This window comes from Paralichthys olivaceus, chromosome 14, assembly GCF_024713975.1.
Source record: "Paralichthys olivaceus isolate ysfri-2021 chromosome 14, ASM2471397v2, whole genome shotgun sequence".
In the NCBI taxonomy this organism is placed as follows: Eukaryota; Metazoa; Chordata; class Actinopteri; order Pleuronectiformes; family Paralichthyidae; genus Paralichthys; species Paralichthys olivaceus.
Genome location: NC_091106.1, coordinates 5697568 through 5717229, shown reverse-complemented (window position 1 = coordinate 5717229; position 19662 = coordinate 5697568). Strand labels below are relative to the sequence as shown.

Genomic DNA, 19662 nt, shown 5'->3' with positions numbered 1-19662 from the left:
CACAGGGTGCTTGATACTACATGACAGAACATTGTAAATGTGAAATTATGGGTATTATTTAATAAAATATATTTGATGCATTACAAGTATTTACTAAACTAAATTAAATATGCTTGATTTTAAATGCTGACTGTACAATAGTAAATCTAAAGCAATTCTATGTGTCACTGTCTTACCAGAATACCCCTGCAGAAGAAAAACCTAAACCTGTCGTCCTGGATCAGGCACTTCCTTCCTCGCCAAAGGACTGGGCTCGCTACATCTGTCTGGACCAGGCTAGGCAGATATTCAGAACCAACAGTAGCCCGCACTGTATCAATGCACACTGCATCACAAAGCAGGCGAGCACTTCCTCAACCTAACATATCTGTATGACATAACCATCTACTTTCAAAGGTTCTGTCTGTGATATCATCTTGTTTTCAACATACCAAGAAATCGCCATGGTATAAATGTCAATCCCAGGAATTGATGTTTGGTGATCACATTAAGATGCTGGAAACGCTTGAAACCCCAATATTCTTCATTGAATATTTTAATTTAATATTTGTGTCTATACTTTTCGAAAATTGAACGAAAGTACAGGGAGTGGATTTCATTTAGCAATTATGGGCCTTTTACTGAAAATATGGAACACTGACATATGTTCTTTTTTTGTGGGGGGGGGATATCTCCATTAGGATCAGACTATTAACAATATATGTTCCTTATGTTTGATTGTCTGCAGACTCAAAGCTTGTTTTATCTCAACCTGCTGGAAAAAGAGCTTCACTCACTCTCACTCGATCACATGACGCTGCCCATACTGCATCTATCTGAGATCATAGCTCATGACCTTCTGGATAAGAGGAGCCTTTCCGATGCTTACCGACTCAGGTGAACAAATGATACACATGTAACAGGAACTCTGTCAATATTAAACAACTGTTTACAGGTTTTGGTGAGGGATTTGTTCAAATACTGTTTTACTGCTTTGCTATTTGAGTCAGTGTCGATAGGGGCTGAAGACTACAAGTTTGAAAATGAGGGTGAACTTACCAGACTTCTGTAGTCCATTCCTTATCTCTGTCTTAAAATCTGTATAAAGTGCAAAACTAAATATATTCTTTATATGTCAGACTGTTTCCAATGCATTTTATTTAAATTATGTTGCACTGTGAGACAATGATTTGACTAAAGTTCAGAAATCCTGTTGCATAGTGACTTTGTTAACTTCCTGGTGTTATTTATTCCCTTAATCAGAATTCTGAGGATGTGTTGCCAGCTGGGTTTTGAGACACATTCACCATATTGGGAGAAGCTCCCAGAGTTGTGCAGAATCCAGGAAAAAGAGCAGATAGAGTAAGTCAACTCTGTTATAAAGATTTAATGTCTGCACAGTTTTCTTTAATAACCCATTATCATGTTATATCATATTCTTTATTTTCAGGTGCCACAAAATGATTGCTGTCTCAAAAGAGAGGAAAGTCCATTTCAAAGCTCATTATCAGGTCAGTGTACGCTCTTAAAATAAATGTAGCTTTTTATTTCGCACCAAATGCTGCACATTTACAAGGATTTACAACATTTAATTAACTCTAGTTAAGTTTATTACTTCTTAAGATGATTGGCAAGTGCCCACACTTGACTAACTGAAGTTTATATTGTCTAAGGAAATTTACTGCATGCTCTTAAGTTATACTTTTATAATGAGTGATGGCAGATTAATACATTTTTTAATGATGGTCTAATCACTTGTCTCATAAACCTGGAATGAGTGATATCACTTAACGGTGTGAATTTTCATAGTCGACAGCTCTCATCTCATAAACTTTAACACTGCAACACTACGAGATTTTATCAAAGAACATAAGAAAGATATTCGTTCTGTTCTACTCTTTTTAACACATGCTGTTGGTTTGCATTTGTGTTAACAGCTTTATGCTGGATTTTGTGTGTGTATATCTTGTGTGTATCTAATGCAACAACAATTTTTCAGAAAGCTACGATGGATGAAAACATCAGTCCTGGGCAGCAGAGAATGAACATGTGTGCTCAGGACATTTGGCTGGACAAAGCTGAGGTTCTTCTCAACATGGGGCTCTATCAACCAGCCCGACAGCTCCTGGCAGGGGCTCACTCAATGGCAAGCGTGAGTTGAAATAGAATAAGACCACAGTGCCAGGGTCTGACAGTAAAACAGAATCTGACCAATTAATCTTGCTCACACTGAATTTCATGAAAGTCTGAAACAATATTACATCTGCAATGATGACACGCTAGTTATTGAACTGTTACAATATACTGTTGATACAGATGCTCTAGCTATTATTATGCATTTCAAATTCTCTGTTTAGGAGTTTGGGGATCAGAAAGCAATGGCAAGAAGTTTGCTCAGTCTGGCCTCTTTGGCTTGTGAAGAGCAGAACCATGCCCAAGCTCTGATCCTGCTGGACAAAGCCCAAGTCCTCGGTGGGGATGAAGAGTTCTGGTACCAACTCACCCTCAACAAGATTAGAGCTGTAGTAGGGCAGAAACACCAGGATGCACAAACCAAGGTATAAAATCACCACCTTCTAACACACCTACATTGCAGTTACCCGGTTTTTTAAATGAATCCCCATCTCATTGTGCCTCTATTTCATCCACAGGTTGATCAGATAATAAATCAAAGCTGTGGAGCTCTGAAGCAGGTCTTGGATCAGCAGGTTAACAGAGTGTCAGCGCTCACATTCTTAATCACTTCATTAGAGATGAGGTAACCTGTGTGTCTTTTCTTCTTCAGTGCTGTGTTGTGTTTTATTAAGATGTTTAAGAACATTTAAGCTGCACTATACAGTTTTAGTAAAAATTATTTAGAGCAAATATTTGACACCAGCTTTAGATTTCTCCACACAAACAAATGGCAAAAACAAAGTGACTAAACTGACGCTTAGAGACACCATTTCTATAAAGATCTATTATCCATCATTTTAATAAACCCCACTTTGCACAAAGGGGAACCTCCTCTTCACATCATACAGCATGTAACTATCTTTAAAAGCATCTAGAATTGCCAATCAAACTCAAATAATCTACATTATAATCTTGATCTAATGTAATGTTTTGTGCTCCAGAGGTGCCATGGAATGTATACGTGCTTTTGGTGGTGAGCCTGGGGAGACGCCCTGCAGCAAGGCTGTCCAGATGCTCATGACTGCCTGTGATACACTCAGAGAGAGTGCCAGGAGTTTCACTAAACTCAACTATAGAAAACAGGCTGCAGAGGCACATGCAGAGTACGCACATGGTGTGAGGTAAAGACAGTCGAGTTACTCCAGACCTGTATTTTTCAACCTGGGCCCTTTATTTATAAATGTAGGTGTGTAAATGAATGGTAGTTAAAAAAACTTTTGGAAAAGATCCTCTGCCAGCAGTTGCAACACAGTGGCAGTGGCTACAGTATAATCTTATGGGGCAAGTGCGGCAGTCCACAAAATGCCCACTAGTAATGCTTTTTGTCACCAGTAGCGCCCTGGAATCTTCTGCAAATAAAACACTAGGCCATTTGTAAGATCAGTTTTTAGTGTACTGAGATCCCTTTTGATTTGCTTTCACAGTTAAATTCTTTAAAATCCAAGTTTTGGCCTTAGTGCTGTGTTTGACTGATTCCTGTCTCTCTCACACAATCATACTTTGTGTTCTCTGTCTTCGTCAACCTTCATAACACATTGTACCGCAACAGAATTTTAGCTGACCATACAACAGATAAAGAGGAGAAACAGCGCCTCCTGCTCGATGGTCTCTCTCAAATGGAGCTAGCTGTCACAGTGCAGGAACATGTGGTGCTGAATGCTCAGAGCCTGCTCCCCCCACAGGAAGAGGTAAACGTGCATCTATGTGGTCCCTTTAACAAATCCATCTTTTATTGTGATGATGCGTCCTCAAAAACCATCGGGGGCATTTTATCTCACACATGATCTGAGAAGATGTCTGTGATCTACACTCTCAAGCTCTTAACAGCCACTTAATTTGCTTCAATTGTGGAAAAACACTTGTTTCTCCCTGTTATATTTTGGCCAAAATTGTTGCCCAGTTAAAGATAGCATGGTTTTGTCTCCTAATCCTATTTGGTTAAGTATCTCACCATGGTTTTTTAGTATTGAGGGGGAAAAGGGTTTTGCTTTGAAATGTTTTGTATACGGAAAAATATAAGAGAGAGAGAAGCTTTGGTTATCTTATCTGTAATAAGACATCTTTATCTTTTTAATTCCATATTTGATTTCTAACCTTTCCTTGAGTCTTGTCTCAGTATTGACTCAATCACAATTAAGCAGCTATTTGAGGTAATTGAGTCCTTTTGTGTGTCATATTCGTGTGTCATTTCATATTCTGTTTTCGGCTTTGTGATAATGTGGCTACATATCTATCTGTATGGGTGTATGTCACTGTTTATATCTGCAGTTTGAAAATGGCCTCAGACAAACAGATAAAACCTCCATTACTGCAACTTGTCACGAGCAGATGGGTGTCAGAATCATATTTTATCTAGGCGCTATACAAGCGCTCATACAGACGAGGTTATCTGAGCGCTTCTGTGTCAGAGATGGACTGACTGCAGCTTTAGATTTCATGTTGATGGAATCATGAGGGAAAGATTGATGGAACAACTCTTTCAATTGGAGTTTTTGATTGAATCACCTGTGGATGTTTTGCCTCCGCTGTCGGAGGCTGGATCGTAGCAGTGAGCTCACAGCAGATGGTGCTGGTGCCTTAGTAAATCCTGACATCCAACCTGCAACCTGTGAACGAGAGATCACATCTCTAGTCACTGAAGTCATGCTCATTAATTCATCTTTATGAGCCAGGCTACCTTTTGTTCATCATTCAATTCTATATGGTCTAAATTAGTGGTTAATTCACATCATCTGATCAGACCTTTTACTTAAGTCACTATTTGTCTGTGAATTCATCATCCCAGCCCACTCCTGTGCCCTAACATGCAACTTGAGAGCACATACCCTTTAATAGGAACTTAATATTAAAAGGAAGGTGTTTGCAGCTCATAGGAAAACTGCTGTGGAGTTTTCTTCATTACTAACTTACATTAGTTTGTTCCATAGCTCATATATAGTGACATGTATAATTCTAATGTACATCTATGTAACAATATACTTAATGATCTAATACCTGCGTGTGCTCATACTTTTGTGCATTTTTGTTATTCTCTGTCCCAGACTCATGGAATTCGGCTGGCAGCTATGCAGAGGCTGCTGCACCTGCGGCTGGTCCTGGCAGAGTTTTGTCTGGCCGTGCTGGAGGAGCACTGTGCTGAGAAGAAATGCCAAGCTCTGTCTCGTGAGAGGAAGACGTCTGCTGAGATAGCACTGGAGGAGTACACACGCTTGACATCTGAGCCGGGGTCTGTAGAACAGGTAAGGCTCACAATTTGGCCTAATGAGAAATCCTAAATCTATTTAAGTATAAACTCACCTGGCATATTCAATATGAACAGCATCTTGCTTAAAATAAGCCTTATTATATCTTTTTATTATAAGCAAATCCCATAAACACCAATAGCAACAATACTACAATTTATTCTACTCACAAGTAATATTTATATATATGTGCAATAGAACTCCTTAACAATCAACTACAGTTCGGACAATGTATTAGATGACATATTCCTAATTTTGCTAATTAAGTGCAACGATTGACTGTATCAACACATATGAATGAAATTAATTCTTATAGCTGCAGTCAATGTCATTAAATCTGAACAACAAAAAATAGGAATAGGTCAGATAAGAGCAGTGGGCCTTTAGTTTGCTTTAAGTGTAACTTCACTCCTAAGTTTTAGCTGAGGTTTCTCCCCCTGTAAATTAAAAAACAAAGTCTTAATAATAAATAGTGTTGGGAGAAAACTGAGTTATTAAGAAGAGAGTTTCCTGACAAATAAGACCATAGTCGTCCTGAGCTGTTCATAGTGCATGCAGGCGTTGTACCGCTGGTTTTAACGTGACAGCCTCTTGTTTTCATTCAGAATATTTATGTAAGATTTAGGAGAGGCAGATATAAGATGTTTGAAAAGTTGCCAAGGTACATGGGCCAGTGTACAATCACTCTACGCTGCTGTAATTCTCTGCTGCTGAGCTGAATAACAGAGTATTGGAGTTTCTGTATATCATCTCATTCGGCATTTAATACAGCATGTGTTTCTCCTTATACAGAAATAAAGATTTGATTTCCCAAATAATAACACGCATCAGTTAGACCACACAGACATCAGTCACTTGACAGTTCCTCTATGTAACAATATCCTCTTCTCCTATTGTGCTTTTTGTCAGTCAACACATGTTTGGAAAACCAAATGAGATGTTTGCAGCTGCATCAGCCAGGACTCTATATTTGAAATTGCTCATTTAATATTAATAGTTTAGGGTCAGATGGGCTTGCAGAGCTGTGAACATGACAAATGCAGTCCCATAAATTATATAACGTTGATATATGTCAGATTCTATTGTTTATCCTCATTCTTTGTCTTTCGCTTGCATTTTTTGTACATTCTTTCTTGCTTTCTCCCTTTCTTCATCTTTCTCTGTCGTCCTCTGCCTCATATCACAGGGACTTGCACTTAAAATTAGAGTACTGGCTTGTGATCTACTCCTAATTTCACCTTAATTCTCTCTTTGTTGTGCAGCAATGGGTGAATGCGGGCAACTCTCTGGGGCAGGTGGCTCTGGGCCAGCTGGCTGCAGTCAGCTCTCACTCCTCGGACAACGCAAAGACCAGAGCTCGCTACCTGAGTCTGATGGGAAAGTACCTGAGACTGCTGGCTGTGCAGGAGGACCCTCTTTATCTGTGTGCTCTCTGGGACAAACACAAGCATGTAGGCAACACATGTTAATGTACAAATTCAAACATAATGTTTGTGTATATGATGCTTGCGAGCTAGTTGAGACAGTCAACTCGAGCTGCCCTGCTCTTATCATAAGCCTCACTCTGCTAAATCCTCTGTCATACACACCCTCCCAAGTTGGCGGTCTATTAAAGCTGCAAAGATTTTCTAGATCTCCCTTTGCTTGTCAAAGCCGCTGCTGCTCTGAGTCGGTGTTACAGAGGGGGTTAAAGACATTTGCTCATCATTGCCCGTTCTATAAACGTAGTATTGTATATCAATGTAATCATGTTAATGTAATCCCTGCGGTAAATTGTCTGACTGAAATACAGTATGTTTGATGCATAGAGGGCTCTACAAGTAAGCAATTGAAACCAGACACTTAAGAGACATCCAATCCGTTATCTACACCGCTTAGTCTTTGAGGGCCACAGGGGGGCGCTGGAGCCAATCCCAGCTGCCAAGGGGCAAGAGAAGGGGTACAACCTTTACAGCGTATCCCAGGTTCAACATACAGAGTCAAACACCCACACCTATCGACAATGTAGAGTCTCCAGTTAACCTAACCCCAATCTGCATGTCTTTCACTAATAGTGAAACGTTGAGGCCAGTTCCTAGAGTGTGACTGTTACCAATTTATTCTTTAAAGAATGCTGATTAACAGAGAGGCTTTACCAGTCAATCATTATTTAAACGAAACAGCAGTTGATGATTTACTTCCTTGTACAACACACTCATAGTGACAGTGCTAACCACTGCGACACATGCTGCCTCACAAAACCAACACAAGAGAGGAAATCACTTAAGTCTTCAATTCATTCTCTTTTAATTATGGTCATGGAGGTCAGTGAATTTTTGGGGAATATGGATCCAAACACACACATGTATACCAAAGATCACATAGTGTGAGAGGCTTACAGTGATTAGAGAGATGGATGTCTGCTTATTTAATTTAAGAGACTAAGTCTTCATGGTTTGTGATCATGAGAGGATTTTATACTAATCGTGATCATTGTTCTGTGATCTTGAAATAACTTTGTGCAGGAGGAGGCCTGGTCTGACCCGAAAACCATTTCTGTCGAGGAGGAGTATTCAGAGAAAGAGAAAGACAGAGAATCAAGCAGAAGGGAGCAAAGGAAGATCTCTGCCAAAAGTGCTGAGCAGCAGGTGAATACCTCCTGACAAGTGACCCCATCACTCCTTAGTCATGTCTAATCTGAGCTCTTTATCTTGTGGTTCATCTCACCTCTCAAATCCCCCAGAGGTAGATCCCTGGGTGTTCTCGTTGTTCTCATCGTCAAAGTCAATGTAGAGAGATCCAATGTCCACCTCAGAATCGAACAGTAACAATGTTTTATTGTTAGTGTCATCTTTTTAGATTGAGTTATTAAGGATATGAAATTGAGTTGTGTCTGGGCTGTCTGTGTTGAGATTAAATGTAACAAGACAAAGTTTTTATTGATATCTCGATGCCATTTGAATCATATCAAAATGAGATGAATGCCTTCACAGACGGTTTTAATCTGTCATTGGGGGAATCAGCAGATTGTTGCCAGACAAATCCATTTAAATAGCGCTGAAGTTTGTTGTGTTATCTAAAGACCTAAATTATAAATGTGAAAACTTTTACGTGTATGTTAAACTGAAATATCAAGTATAAAAGCAAAGCATTTAATAATGAACAACTGGCAGAACAGCACACTGATGCTGTGAGCGAAGGCTGGAAAAGTTTGGCATGAATTCCTGTTTGGGGTTAAACAAAACACGCCAACACAAAGTTTAAGTGTCCTTTCAGTCTGATTAAACTAAATAGAAGCTCAGCAAGAGGTAAGAACAATGAATAATTGCAACAATCTAGTTGACGCTAATGCGTCATAGTTAACACTGTTAAAGAAAAACAATAACTATTAAGAATGCTCCACATGTGTTCTGACTTTTACATCCAATTTAATACAAAAACACTAAAGGCAAGATCATAAAAAGTTATTATTTCCTGAATTTAAATTTTAAGGTTCCCATTTTAAAACAATACTCACATGCCCATACATACATTTCCAGAATAACTGCTCACTAGAGTCTTTCCTCTTGTCTATACAGGCTGTAAAGGTATTCTTCTCCTCAGTTAATTCCAGTGGAAATGATCAGAGCTGACAGTCCTCATTATGTGCAAAAAATGCTTTGTAAAGATTAAATGATGCTAATATGAGGCTTCAGCTGTCCAAGTTATACACATTAAGAGGATATCTTCTGACGTCAGTCTTACTTGGACAAAGCTCCACAGTTGTGTTAAGCCCCAACCACTGTGCAGTATGAGTGATCATGTGGATTTACTTACCATGTCATACTGTCTAATCTGTCTGCATGTGTTTGTGTGTTTGTCTCGTACTTGAGCAGCGGAGAAGGCAAAAAGCCCAGCAGCTGTTGGCACAGGCCACTAAAGCACTCACTGAAGCCATCAGCCTGTGTCTCCAACATAACCTGCCATCTTCCATCCTGGCTGATGCCTCTCTCAACATGTTGGAGTGTCACGGCCAATCTGAACCTGCAGTGACGGGTCAATATCTTGCCCTGTTTCAGGTATTATAGATTAGATCATAAAGTTTGTGCGTCTTTAAGTTTAAGACATGTTTCACCGTCAGTCTTATCACTGTTATGCCCAGAAAGTTCCGCATATGGTGCTTCCTGCATGCATAGCACAGGTGGCTCTATGCGCTTCACAGTCCATTCATACCCACAAATCATCTCAGCTTACATAATGGCATTCTTTAAGATCATTTTATTTCCATCTATTACATTCTAATGCAATCTCCTTCATCCGTCTTCTCTTTTCTTTTTCCAAGAGCTGCTCCGCGGTTGCTGTGATAGCTGAAGTCCTGAATTCTGCCTGCACTGACACTAGCGTGTCCCAGCTCTCAGCTCTGCTCAACCTCCGCAGGAACCTGCTCGGCTCTCAGGAGGAGAGGCCCAGCAGCATGCTGAAGGGAGCAGAGGACTCCCTTAACAGCCTCTCCAAGGTACAGGGTCACAAACCTCCCAACTCATGATTTATGGATGCTGTCATACCCACCTTGGTAAATTCCCTTGATAGTCAGCATGATATTGGCACTGTTATGGGCTTTTCTAAGAGCCATTGGTGCTGGTGAGTTTAACTCAGATTGAAGATTAACTGAAGGAGTTTCATGTCATTTAAATGTCAAATATTATTGTAGGTCAATTATTCTGACTTTGGAAATGTAACTGATATCTTTTATGATGAGGATTGTAATTATCATTCTCTAGCTATAAATTTGCATTGAGGTCTTCAGTATTAAGCTGAAAAGATGAGATGATTGATCATCATGATGTGAAAATATCATCTTGACTAAAAAGTCATTATTTTATGTGTGATGCTTTTGAGATATTTTGACTGACTTTTTTTTAATGCATTATAATTGCTTACCTTTTTTTTTTTAAATGTTTAAATCCATCTGTTCCTCTTTATGTGCTGTATCTCTGGCAGCACCTTTCTTGTGCAACAGGCTTTTTTCCATTCTGACATCAAAAATCAGGGACCATTTTTATGCTTTCCTTAAAGTTGTGACTGATCTTGAAATGACCTTCTGGTTCGCAGGCCTTCGGACATCTGACCATTAATCCCGACCACCTAAACATCCTCGCAGAGCTCCCATCCGACCTGAAAATCCTGCTGCTTCAGCTCTCTGAAGATTGGTAATTTCTCATTTAGATTTATGTTTGTTCTCACTACCGTCCATACGTTCTGCCTCTGTCTCTGAGAGTTTCATGGTACATGAGTAAATGACCGAAGATCACACAAGTCACACATTATGTTCAGTCTACTTTCCCTCATACCTGAAGTAAGAGGAATGCTGTGTGGTTTGCCTGCCACTAGAGGGCCAATAATTGAAATAGCAGTATTTGTGTTTGTTATACTTCTCAAGTTACTCAGTAACTTAGATGTTTTCTATCTGTATCCACAGAGTACACACATAAGGTTTTAAATTCTTTATGTTGCTGTGTTTCAATTTTAGGTCCGAACTTTATGGGGCTTTCTATGAGATGACCAAAGCTCCAGAAAATCAAAAAGGAAAGAAGACACACTTTACAGGTTTGGTGCTTGTTCATTTTTTGTTTCCATTAAAAGTGCAGTCAGGCCTCCTAGTTACATAAGATGTGTGTGCCATTTCAAACATGACATTTACTGCTTTTATGTATTTTTTTACTGCATCTAATTTGTCTCATTACTCCAGGAAATATGGTCTTCATCTCACACACAAACACACACTGCTGCATTGTTGTTCGAATATAAATGGAGCCAAATGAATTAAGTATTCCCATGTAACATTTATCTGCGAGGCAGATAAAATATTCAGGTTTCATGAAGAGGTGAAGAGAGGGGGAAAAAAGCAGTGAAATGTAGAAAAACCTCTGTGCGACCGGCCTGGCACAGAACAACAGCTGCCACAAGTCATCACAGGGTTTTAGCATATTGTATCACCTGCTCACATGACCTTTCCTGGGAATAATCTGACATAAGCAGTTGTAGAAATAGTGGAAAATACGCATTTGGTCATATCTAGACTCATTGCCTGATAATGAGGACAAATTCATACGATATAAAAAAGAACAGGATGAGACGGCTGAAGAGGCAGGCATTAATCACAGGACTTGTATGTGTCTGTATGTATACATGTCTAATGTGTGTCGGTTCTATGTTAAAGGTAACCTGGCGTGTTCTAGAGTGGCAAAGGTTTCAGTCAGCCCACAGGCTCTGCTGGCACTGAGGGAGCAGGTTCGGCCCTCAGGTCAGGAGACGACACATGCCCTCCTGAAGGAAGCCTGTTGGCACGCTGCTGAGGGCAGATGGGAGGCCTCTGAGAAGCATCACCTCATTCCTCTGGTACGTCTTTTTGAGATCCATGCTATTTTTCTGTAATTTATTTTTTTACACATTATCTACTGTAAGCCTGATAGATAAGCTCTTTCCACTGCAATCATTATCAACTCAATCAACGTTTCTTCTTACTCTGGAGACAAAGGTCAGCAGCCGATTACATCCAGACATTGTGTAGCCAAAAGAAATGTGTGTGTGAATGTAATGAGTGGCCAGAAACAATTATTAATACATGACAGTGATTGAAAAGTATTTTTCCATCTGTTTTTTCCCCTTTAATAGAAAACTGCTAGTGACGAAAAGTTGGCACCTCACTTCTGCAAAGTTTTACAAGATATGGAGGATTATTTGAAACCACTGCTCGCACAGTTTGATTCTTGTTTAAGGTGAAGTACTCACATTCCCCTTTTGTCCACTGCAAAGACTCAATAAGGTTTCTTTCATTTTCTGAGTGGTGAAACTTAAGATAATGAACAAATTAACTAGTCTGAATCTCATGATGAAGTATAATTCATCCATTTCATAGTCTGTTGTACCGAATGATTGCAGACGTATAATGCAATTCCGTGCAACGCAGACAACTTGTCCATTTATCCAACTTATCGAATGAAAAATGAACCAGGAAATTGAGAGAGGGAAACAGGGACAGCTCACCCTCAAGGTAAAGGTTTTGTCAGTTTTAGAGCAACTTAACTGAATAAATTAACAGGTAGCCCAAATCATGAATATAATAACTGATTAATAACTGTCTCTCTTTCCAAAACATATTGTGAGTAAATTGCCAGTGGGCACAAACACTGGATTCAGTAAGCTATTTTATGTTGTTCTGCCGCCTGTTGGACAGAAAAAGCCTTGGTAAAACCTAAACTGAAACGTTTACTTTGAATGTGAGCTGTCTCCATGTAGACAACACCAACTACATAACAATAAGATCACACCAATCAGGAAATACTCTGCTAAAGTGACAACTGCAGATGAATTATACTTAAGACATATTCATAAAATCTTAATACTGTATATAATGTAATTATAAACTATAACTCTATCTCTTTTACTGGTAGACCTAAATAGGGCAGAGCCATTATGAATGACTACAGTTACACTTGTTTTTTATCAGGTACAAATGTCCACTGTGACAAACATCTGTGCGTGTTCATGTGAAACTGGTTTTATTAATGTGTCCTGCTCTCTACATTCACAACAACCACATGCAGCAAGCTTACACAGCGAGTGCTGGATGTCTACATTTCTTGCACATAGTCACATCTTACACAATCTGGCTGTATCTTGTGTTCTTGTCAGACATTAGGCATTATAGTCCTACTGACCCTCACCTGTCCTTATCTGCCTCAGGCTCCAGGATGCATCAGTGCCTTCATGTCTTGAAACGAACCAATCCAAAGATAAAGACGAAAAGAGGAGCTCAGGTAAGGGAAGAGCATGGTGGGCGTGGGCTTGCATGTGTCAGTGTCTTAGTCGTTATCTTTTTAGTGAATTACATGAACCACTATTCCAACATCCGCTGTGACTCTGGCTGCTCATCAGCAGGTTTCTATTCAAGCAGGCCACAGCTCATCCTGTCTAAAGCCAATGTTGATGTTGTCCATATGCTTTAATGTTCTAAATGCTCACTAACACAGATGATAGCTTGAGCGAACATGATAGCTACACAATATACAGATACACAACATGTGAAAATACATTGGCTTTTCTGTGTATGTGTGTACATGCAGCTAAACTACCGACAGAATCAGGGGAGTGCGTGGTGTTGCTGGCCGACAGTAAGTTGCTGGAGTTGCCACTGGAATCCTTGTCCATCCTGCAGGAGGAAGGCTTGAGCTCTGTGTCACGAGACTTTTCCCTGCAGCTTCTCCACAGTCGACTGAACAGAGAAGAACAAGAGAAAGGTGCCAAAGACACACACATCATTTTTACATTATTTTTACATCAAACATTAAGTGTTTACAAGGGTTACCTGCGGTCTCCTAACCACCCCCATGAATATACACATTTAAGACCATAGAGCAATAAGTGTAGTGTCCTAAGTCTGCGGATCTTGATATTTGCCTCCACCAAGGAGATTATGTTTTCATCTTCGTTTATCTGGCTGGCTGTTAGTTAGCAGGGTTACGCAAAAACTACTGGATGGATTACCAGGAAAACATGTGGTATGGGTCAGGACAGAACCCGTTCAATTTGCTGTAGATCCAGATCACGGGATGGATCCAGAATTTACTTGTCAGTTTCTCTGACACTTTGAGAGTAAGGGTGTTTTTCAACATTTGTATTAGTCTCTCTCGGATCAGGTTCAGGTGGGTGATATCAATGGGTGTGTGTAATTTGGTGCAGATCCAAATAAACATCTGGATCCAGTGAATTTATATGTGGTGTCACAAGGTGACTGCTGGGCCTTGGCAGAGGTATGTACTCGGACTGAGTGCCATTCTAGTTGTTGAATTCATTTCATTATACTGGGAATTTATACTGTCCATAGACACAGACAGAACCAACTACAGAAAATACTCGACATTTTTATGTTAAAGTTGAGGATCATTTGTACTACTACTGTCATCAATCAATAGATGTGACTCTGAAGTTGCAAGAGTGGCATTTGTTAGTCTTGTGTGTGTTTCACTGTAGCTATTAAATATGCATTTGGCTCGACAGCGTGTAGTGAACACACAAAGGTGCACACAGACACACGTACTTGCATAATAAGTGCGTTGCAGTACTTTAAGCAGCACATGGAAGTGCAAATGACTGACTGACAGGCATATTATTTCAGGCAGGTCTGAAGCCATTAGGAGAATTCTGGCTCAGCATGTTATTACAGCTATAATCAAACACAAATACAATGCTAATCTGTTTTTAATAACACAAATATAATAGTTACATATCAAACTTACACATTGTCTTTCTTCTTTCAACTCAAAGAAGGTTTTACTCAAGATTTAAGTTATATTTTCTGTGTTGGTCAAATTTGAGCAAAAGTGGAGTTAATTATAATCTGGACAGAGTCAAAACTCTTATATATAACTCTGTGTCTGTAAATCAAGTCTCTAAGTGTAACTGTATTAACTCTGAACTTGCTGTGTGACACCCCAGGAGTGAATTCCAGTAAATTAACCCCGGCAACATCATCGGACACTCAGAAACACAGAGTGAAGCAGAGTCAGAGAGCATCCACGACTCGTACAAAGTGATTTGGATTGAACTTCCCACTGTTCGGTAAGTACATGAGGAACCTACTGTCTGTTAGCATTGTGTTGCGCCGCAGATCAGCTGTGTGTCGGTTGTCTTTTGGCGGCGGAGCTGCAGGTTTATCTCCAGCATTTACTTCAATTAAATCGTACAGGAGGCTACCCTCACTCATCTTTCTTCACAGAAGATGCTGGGAAAGGAGGAATATGGCGTCAGGATGGAGTGTATGGAGTCCAAAAATACATATATATGTATACGTGCATATATTGTTCCTTATATTATATGTTTTAAATGATGTTTTAAAACGTCAGTGTGGTGCATGTTTCAAAAATAAATGTGTTTTACCCGAACGTGGCCTCTTTATTTCAGTAATTGGGAAGAAGTATCTTTACTCCTACAGTATTTAAAACTATACAAGTGTTGAGAAAAACGAACTCTGGTTGGATTGGGAAAAAAAGAGTCCAAAAAGAGTCAATAATTATACTAAATTAGTGTTATGGCTCTAACTCTCCAAAAAGAGTTAAATTAACACTGTGGTGTGGACCCATATCGACACTTCAAAAGACAGAGTTCATTTGGGTATGCTGATGTTTTTTCTTGTGGACCTATGATTACCTATTTCCTGTTATTTCTTTTTAAATCTAAGATAAATAAATATCTTGATAAATGTTTTGTCCGATCACTGTGAAAGCCACATTAAGTAGGAATAAATACAGCTGTCACCAGTTTCTCCAGAAGTAAGCCTTTACTATGCATTGAAAATATTGTCACACACTGCATTTCAGATTTGTTTTTAATGTGGCCAACCACATGACAGAGATAGAGTTTGATGAAGGGGGAAAAGGAGAATGCCGTATAACTGTCTTATCCATCAACTATTAATAATTTGAGGGTTTTTTTTGGCTTAATGCATGTTTGCTTCACATAATTCTTTATCACAATCAAGTAAATAATGGTTTACACTCATGAAAGCATCCTGACACCAGGATTTAGACTGCAGGCAGAAATGGAATTTGTTCCAGAGAGAAGGGTCATTTCACATCTTGGTGGCGTGTGGAAGTTCATGCAGATATCCAAGAATGCCAAAGCCTGCTATTCTAAAATGGATGTCCATTAACTGTGGCCATTTCAGTGTGCCTGTTAAAACGTATTAGATTGTGGGTTTGATTGTCCAGGAGTAAAATATGTAGATAGAGGTCAATGGTAACTGTTGACTGAATACATCAAGCTTTACTTTTAAAGGACTATTTGTTCCAGCTGTCAAGCTTCAAACTTGGAAGTTGTGGACAACAGAAAAGTATTAACTCCAGCGCCTTACTGAGATGTAATATAGATATACCCCATTGTCCTTGGTTATGTTCTGGTTTCATCCTTGGACAGTGGCAGGAGAAAGTGTTCCATTAAATGTAGACCTTAATCTTAAACAACATTGAATATTATGTCTTCCTTAGGAAAACATAGCCAACCATGTTTGATTTTCATGTCCTTTATCCCTGTTGACAATAACTTCACTGTCTGAGACCTTGGGTGCTGCACCTGAAACTTTGAATGGTCTACAATGCTTCTACATGTTTTCCCCCACACATTTATTTAGTGCTTCAACAGAGACCAGTGGAGTGAGAGTGTTGTAGCCCAGAGTTCCCACTCTACGAGCAGGTGCATAGTAGGGTTGAGAAGCACAAGAACAAAGCTAAACTACCTCAGTGCACAGATGCTGTTTGAACACTACCATCTGGAAGTACAGCATAAACTACTGCTTACTTGAAATAACTACAGTCTTACACTGATCAGAATAGCCTGTATGATAATCTGTGTATTTTTGGAAGAATAATTCTTTGTATAGTTTTAGACTTAATTTTTCACAATTACTGCCCAATGTTGTGATTAAGATATAAAATAAGCAGTCAGAAGAGTTGGTTAATATAAACAGCAGTATGCAAACTTCATTAAAATGGGAGTCCAACAGTCGGATCCGTGTGTTATCCACTGGAACATCGTTTAAAATGTCCAAAAATGCAATGTTTAAGAAAGTGATCAAATATTCATGAATCTGGCCCTTTGTTTGGATCCACGGTAAAATGTAATCCTTTCTTGGTCCATGTCCCATCCCTCCACCAAATTTTGTGGAAGTCTATTCAGTAGATTTTGCATAATCCTGCTGAAAATCAACCCAATAAACCAAAAGAACAGTGGGGGAAACAGAAATTTAACAACTTTTTCTTCATTCAGTTTTGGTCACACAAATTAGCCAGAGAACTTTTAAGCTGTATTTTACCGCACTTTGTGCTTATTCTTTATTTTACATGCTGTGTTTGTTTTTTGCAGCATTTGTGTAAACTAGTTTATCAGTATTTTGTTGATGAAGGATACAAACAGACAGATTTTTGAATAGAAATCAATGAAGAAGTCTTTTTTGGGGTTGTAACAGGAAAAACAGAGAAGGCTGAGCCTCTTGTTTAATTTACATTACCCCTCACACTGTGTCCTTCTGCAGTCTCTCAGGGATTTATTTGGTCCATAATGAGCGTAGAATCCCAAGGAAAAAAATCCTGTTTTGTAGTGATGATGCTTCAGTTCTTAGGAGAATTATTCTCATGAATATTTTTGGAGGGAAGAGAAAAGGGGGCAAAAAGAGCATCGGAGCTGATGCTGCAGATAGCTTTAACTTTTTAAAGGTTGAAACATTTGCATAAGTTGAGTGAATGTTCAAAGGTTACATTTAAACTTTGTGTGTGTGTGTGTGTGTGTGTGTGTGTGTGTGTGTGTGTGTCACAGATAGCAAAGTACACAAGCATGTATTTTACATCTTTCAATACGTGGAACACGTGTGGGTGACAGAGACCAGAATAAAAGTGAACATTTTCTGGAATATCATTACCATAATTTTGACATCTACAGTTTAGCATTGTGTCAAGAAGATATAGTGCCCGAAAGCACTTTTGAAAGGGCTATTTGTTATTCTGTGCAGAGCTTGGCATGTGGTATGCACACGACAAATTAGCACAAACTATAAAAAGACTGCCTGCAGGTTGGATATGTTTTCCTTTGCATGACCGTCTATTCCGTTTGCTGTCCTGTTGATCCTTCTTGAAAAATGTTTTAACATGCAGTGTTAGCATCTAGAATATGGACAATTTCCACAAATATGGCTTCACAAACCATGGTGGCAAGAAAATACTGTCTCATATAGAAACTCAACTAGAGCCCAGCAGATGAATTATTTGGCTGACATGAGCCTTCCACAGATTGCTATCTGTGTTTATGTTTTCCAGTATGCACTGGTATGAAAAGTTTTATTTTATAGAATAAACAAGCAGGAAAGATTATCTGTTTATATCATGAATAAAAATCATCTTTTATTCTTAATTCAACATGTAGACTGACATATCGGTATCAGAATTTCTTAATATTGGCTCCTAGAAAAATCTATGGAGCTTTATACTCAAGTAGTACTGAAATTCAGTTATTGATGTTTGACATCTCTTTTTTCGGAGAAATAAAATTGTCATGGGGAAATTGGGGATCTGCTGGTGATCAGCATTTTTTTCTTCCGTTCATCTACAGGAAACTTAAAATACCTGCTAGATATCGAATGATCTAAATAGATGCTTTACATTATGTCCCTTCTCCCAGTCCAAACACTGCATAATCTCCACCGTATGTGTGTGTGTGTAAGTGTATGTGTACATATTCTTCTTCTTTTCTTTTTTTCAGTTCCTTGGTGGGTGGCACCAACGTCAAGGTGCATTACCGCCATCCACTGCATCTGCCTCTTCTTCCTTACTGCTCCACCTATCTCCTAACTTCTCTTTCCATTTTCATTACTTCTCACCCCCCAAGTGGACACGTGTGTACATATTAATTCTGCTTCCTGTTTATGGCAGTTGACAACAAAAAGGAGACCAAAGGTGGCAAAGGAACTAAGGGGAGGGGGGATCAAAGCCAAAGCATCAGAGTGGTAAATTCAGTAAATTAATCTGGGCTTCCCAGATACAGACAGCAATATTACTTTTACCTGCTATCAGCATAGGCAGTTATTTGAATTCCTCTCGCCTCTCTTTTAAGTGTGGTTTTTCAATCAATTACATGATGTGTTTTCATAAAGATGCTATTTCTAGCTTCCGAGCAGTTATCCTCTGTCATGCATCACTTCTATTTTCTCCGTTACCCCTCCCCTCTTTGCTTCCATCGCTCTTGCTGTCTCCTCAGTCGAAAAAAATCCATATTTATATTCTCTCTGCTAACTGGTATTTGAAGATGTACACGTCCTAGAATCAATATTAGCAAGTGTGTATACATGTTCTTAGCTAACTACTCATTTGTATTAACATAATTTACCCAGATACCTGCCAATCAGGCCTCACCTTCAGACACCTTCCCTGTCGACACACGCAACTTGAAATGTATCTTTTTTGAGGAGGTGTTTAAAAGTGTCTTGTTAAATATTATGTCTAATTCTGATTGACTTGTGCAGTCCGGGTTCTAAACCTTCCTGTTTGGAATAGGCTGTTTCTGCTGTGTTAATGCTCCAGAGCTACTTTAAAATTAACTTTTAATTAAGCAACAAAATGAACAGTGTGCTTATGCTTTCTAGACAATGTGCTAAAGAGAGAGCAATTCTATGAATGTTGTTGACGTGATGCTGATGAATGTTTGTGTCTCAGCCCAATATGGTGAAATAAAAATATAAAATGATGATCATTCGCACAGAACT

General features: G+C 39.1%; 1 protein-coding gene across 5 annotated transcripts in view; it reads left to right on the top strand.

Moving 5' to 3' along the window:
* LOC109630510 (cilia- and flagella-associated protein 46) overlaps positions 1–18950 on the top strand; it is a 48312-nt gene extending 29362 nt beyond the window's left edge. For 2 of the 5 annotated variants that reach the window (XM_069538963.1, XM_069538960.1), the window contains exons 31-52: positions 180–341; positions 728–876; positions 1243–1341; positions 1430–1490; positions 1979–2131; positions 2337–2537; positions 2631–2737; positions 3096–3275; positions 3704–3842; positions 5196–5393; positions 6659–6847; positions 7901–8023; positions 9251–9433; positions 9697–9870; positions 10467–10564; positions 10885–10961; positions 11575–11753; positions 12030–12133; positions 13101–13174; positions 13475–13654; positions 14853–14975; positions 15133–15298. In XM_069538963.1, coding sequence (XP_069395064.1) covers positions 180–341; positions 728–876; positions 1243–1341; positions 1430–1490; positions 1979–2131; positions 2337–2537; positions 2631–2737; positions 3096–3275; positions 3704–3842; positions 5196–5393; positions 6659–6847; positions 7901–8023; positions 9251–9433; positions 9697–9870; positions 10467–10564; positions 10885–10961; positions 11575–11753; positions 12030–12133; positions 13101–13174; positions 13475–13654; positions 14853–14950 — 2928 coding nt within the window. In that variant the 3' untranslated portion in view covers positions 14951–14975; positions 15133–15298. Of the gene's footprint in view, positions 1–179; positions 342–727; positions 877–1242; positions 1342–1429; positions 1491–1978; positions 2132–2336; positions 2538–2630; positions 2738–3095; positions 3276–3703; positions 3843–5195; positions 5394–6658; positions 6848–7900; positions 8024–9250; positions 9434–9696; positions 9871–10466; positions 10565–10884; positions 10962–11574; positions 11754–12029; positions 12134–13100; positions 13175–13474; positions 13655–14852; positions 14976–15132; positions 15299–18832 lie in introns of those variants that run through there. The other 3 variants (XM_069538962.1, XM_069538964.1, XM_069538961.1) reach the window with 3 other exon arrangements.
* Positions 18951–19662: the final 712 nt, after the last annotated feature.